At 34.5% G+C, this 4,258-nt stretch overlaps 1 protein-coding gene across 6 annotated transcripts; it reads left to right on the top strand.

The window, feature by feature from the left end:
- Window positions 1–4,258, top strand: LOC110883857 (pentatricopeptide repeat-containing protein At2g35130). 6 transcript variants are annotated; one of them, XM_022131507.2, is made up of 7 exons: window positions 2–495; window positions 1,092–1,836; window positions 2,605–2,789; window positions 3,076–3,308; window positions 3,739–3,817; window positions 3,907–3,944; window positions 4,051–4,231. In XM_022131507.2, the coding sequence occupies exons 2-7, from the start codon at window positions 1,703–1,705 to the stop codon at window positions 4,153–4,155; spliced, it is 774 nt and encodes a 257-aa protein (XP_021987199.1). In that variant the 5' UTR covers window positions 2–495; window positions 1,092–1,702; the 3' UTR covers window positions 4,156–4,231. The 6 variants fall into 6 exon arrangements, 4 of the variants coding, with proteins under 4 accessions (XP_021987199.1, XP_021987200.1, XP_021987201.1 ...); XM_022131508.2 differs by having other exon boundaries at window positions 3–495; window positions 3,739–3,748; XM_022131509.2 differs by having other exon boundaries at window positions 4–495; window positions 3,739–3,824; window positions 4,051–4,258.

Here is a 4,258-nt window from a genome sequence, read left to right as displayed (position 1 = left end):
TGCTAATGTCAAGAGCATTTAATGAGGGTATGTTCTCCCTCTTCTCTCTTCTGCAGGTCAAAGCAACCAGCCAAATTTCTATCCCCAATTCTTTCCCTTTCCTTGTCGTCTTCTTCTTCTCTCCTTCTTTCCTTCTCTGCAAAACTACTTCACCTCATCCCAGAATTCAAAATTCAAAATTTAAAAGTTAAACTCTCTCTCTCTCTCTCTTATTTACCATGAACATATGAACACACAAATGCTATGACTTTTCATCTTCATTTTAGAGTGAAATTAAATCAGAGACGGATAGGGTTTCCATTAGTGATCTCTGGTTGGATGTTCTTCAAGAATAGGTTTGTATGTCTCATCAACAGTCAGATCTGCATCAATGTTAGGTGTTTTCGGTAGAGATGGAATTCCAGCACTGATCGATGCCTGATTTGGTGGGGTTAAACCCGTACTGCAGCGACATATCAGATTCCAGTCAAGCCTAGGGTTCCGGCGAGTACTTAGGTAAGCCTTTTCGGTTTCATGTTTCTATTTTTCTTTAGATCGGTAACGTTAATGGCAGTCGATCTATTATGCTCGAAGACGAGACGACCCCTGTTTCATCTTTTCAAAAACCCTTTTCCCAACGCGTTTTCTTCAGATCTTCGCTTTTCTTCGTTGTTTTTGACGATTTCGTTTACATATTCGTGTAGATCGTTCTTTGATCTACGTTTTGTGTATGGATTTGATGTGTTTTGATGAAACTTTTGTCAATGATCATTGTGGTTCTCTATTGGTGGTCTTGTGATGGTTGTGGTGAAGCATAAGAGAAGAAAAGAAATTGTTGGTGGGGAAGAGAGTATGTTGATACATTCTGTACTAAAACTGTGGGTTGTTGGTTGAATTTTTTATAAGAATTTTATAAGAATTTTTTATGTTAATTCCATTATAACTTGATACATTCTGTACTAAACTTGATGCAAATATGTACTAAAACTGTGGGTCTGTTTGTGGTAAAGTGGGTGTTGTTTAAGGGCCTCAATCAGTTTTCATTTCACTTTTATGTATTTGAATGTTAAGATTATATGATTTCATATTTGCATGTTGATTCATATTTGCAGAGCAATTTGCTTAAATCTATGGGATACTTTAGCGTTAACGGGCCAGTTGTATACATCAAGAAACAATCAAAGATCTCATGGACAAGGGAAGTTAATTTTTCTTCTCATTAAAATAAATGTTCTATGCTCCAAATTTTTATTGACATGTTTAAATATTTTATATATTGTTGATGCAAAGTTTTACTATTCTTACAAGTATTTACTTAAATATTGTGGTATAATTAACAAAAGTATACAGATTCCCAAGAGTCTATGGTTTTAATGGACTAAGATTGGCTTAAATTTGAGAGATATGTTTGGCTGAATTCTTATGTTACTTCTAAGCATTTTTAGGAAAAAAGAGTTTCGAATAGAATTGTTTTTTTAGTTAATGTACCACTATAGTAATAACAATAATATATAAATATGAAATTTTCGGTTCATGCAGGATGTTGCTGTCAGGTTATTTGTATATAAAGAGTTTTCAGATGATGTGATTGTATCTTTTAAAATGGAGGCAGTTTTTATTTTTATTTTTTTACAATTTTAGAGAAGATGTTATCAGTTCACCTTATGTGGATAATGCATGATTCGACATTGACTCGTGCAGTCCTGCAACTGATTTGTCTTTTATGCTACAGATGAGTGGTTCAAGAATGAAAATAGATGGAAGATTGAAACCTTGTGCTCACATCGGCTGTTGTGATATTGAAGTGTTTTTGGAAATGAATCAACGATCTCGTAAGGCAAGCCCTTTTATCAACTCGTAAGAGCTTTTTTGTAGTCCCGAATCCCTCTCCCTACGACCCGTTTTATATATTTAATACGGTTGTTGCTGTGATCATGCTTAGTGGTCCCACAAAAGGTGCTCTTAGTTCATTTTTAACTAACTTCATATCGTATATTTGTTTACGATTTATAATGATCAGTGAGTGATATGAATTTACTATTGGTTTAATTTCAAGCTATTGTTAACGTTTATTAGAGATAATAGTTTGGTTAGGTTTATTGTAATTATATATGGTACAGTTAAGAGATATGATTTGATTAGGCTTTCTTATCGTTGTATACTCATTGTTGACCATAAATACATAACACCTTACTAAAGTTCTATTGTAAGTCGCATAATAATTTTTTCAATTGTATTGGATTAACAAAGAGGCGGTAACTGATTTCTCTTTTCAACCACATCCTCGCCGATTCAACTGCATTGAAACAAAAAGTGATGGTTCTGTTAATCAATTTTTTGTTCGATGGACACAAAGGATGATAGAATATTATTCCGTTCATCTGATGGGTCATAATCCTATTAAATACCATCTAAATGATTCCACTATGAAAGACTGGCATTAGAAATGTTGTTTTGATTGGCCAATTCATTTGAACCAACAAATTATTGAAATGCAATGCTAATGAAGTTAATGTGTTCTACAATCAATAAACGTGTTACCAGCATTTTAAATAGGATGCTTGCTTGTAATCTCTTCATGTATTTTTTTCTTACTATTATTAATATGTGGATTGCTGTTTGTAGGTTGACATTCAAATTTGGAGTAAATTGCTTCCTAATTTACCCAAGAAGTTGCAAGTGCAAGTATGAAAAGGCACCCGGAAGTTCTGATGCCCATCCGAAAGAGAAATTTAAGCGCGATAGTCTCTACATAAACGACCAAGGGAAATTCAAACACTTCAATCATAAAAAAGTTTCAAGGAAAAGGGGTATGTATGTAGTTAGTTATGTACCATTGTTCCAGGTTTAGCTGAGTACGGGCCAAATCCTAATGGGCGGTCAGGCGGTCTAAGGTGGGTCCGGACCAAGCTGAGCCGCTGAGGCTCATTGGTCTGGACCCAAAATGAGGGCACCGTCTACAAGTACTACTCGTATAAAAGATCCTTTGATTCTTAATTTGGAACATAGGGGGTGTTATTTTTCATTATAGTATAACATGTATATTTTGTTCATGATAATATCGCATTTAACGTGTGTTATGTTGTCTCTGTATAGGTGGTTCTTTAAGGGGGCAGGGATGGAAATATGGATCAGGGTTTGTGGATGGAATATTCCCATTGCTGAGCCCTGATGCTCAGCAGATTTTGAATTTCATGAAAAAGGAGATGGATTTGAACAGGGTATGTGATGCTCTTAGTAGTCTTCCTCCTACTCACACTACATGGGATGACATCATTAGCGTTGCTGTTCAACTTCGTCTCAATAAAAGATGGGATCCGATCATAACGGTAACAGCCATTATCTTCTGTTGGTATTAAAGTTGGAAAGCTTGATGATTGAAAAAAGTAATATATGTAATTTGTGTGAAAGTAATTAGTTTCATAGATGTCATGGAAAAGCAGAGAACGATTATATGTTTTTATTACCAGGTTGGGTCATATTTAGTATCACTCGAAAGTCAAAATGGGTCAGGTTGGTATAATGCATTATGTATGATTTCATAGTTACTTTGATCGGGAAATGACACACTGATATGTATTTGACCCGTTTCTGTCTTTAAACCCCATTGGCCAATGTTGTTTTGTTGTGACCAGTTACAACATAGAGAATGGGAAAAGAATGAACTTAAAACTAAAAGATTTAGAGTGGGTTTTTTTAATCAACTTTAACATTTCAGTTAAACTTTTTAAATATTTTACTAACTTTGATATATCTCAGGGAGAAAGAGGTGAGTGTCACTTTATACAAGTATGCAGAGGAGATGAACACATACATGCCATCAAAAAATTAAAGAAGTGCACGTGGTTTTAGTTATTTAATTTTATATATCTTACTAGATTTGAAGTTTTTTTTTTACATTTGATGTTTTGACCTTTGTTAACACAGGTGATGGGACTAGACAACTAGGAACCGTCTTTTCTGAGGTATGTAACCCGTTATTTACTGTTAAATTTGGCAATCTAGGTCGTTTTGCGACATGTGTAGTAGTTGATTATATCACCTAACAATTGTTTTTTTGGTCTTTGGTAGGTATGTCAGCCTCCAAATAATGGAAAAAGTGGGCTTCTTAGAGCTGATTGCCAAGGAGAAAATCCAAAGGAAGCGTGTTTGAACCATTTATTCAAACATTCATAAAATTTGTTGTTGGTTTTGTGTCTTATATTTAAGTGTTTTAGGACATAAATCTATTAATTAAAATTAAATTTTTCTACCCGCGAAGCTTGCGGGCTCTAACCTA

The sequence above is a fragment of the Helianthus annuus genome, chromosome 10 (assembly GCF_002127325.2).
Source record: "Helianthus annuus cultivar XRQ/B chromosome 10, HanXRQr2.0-SUNRISE, whole genome shotgun sequence".
In the NCBI taxonomy this organism is placed as follows: domain Eukaryota; kingdom Viridiplantae; phylum Streptophyta; class Magnoliopsida; order Asterales; family Asteraceae; genus Helianthus; species Helianthus annuus.
Note: the sequence above shows the minus strand (reverse complement) of the source record. Positions and strands in the feature narration are given on the sequence as shown.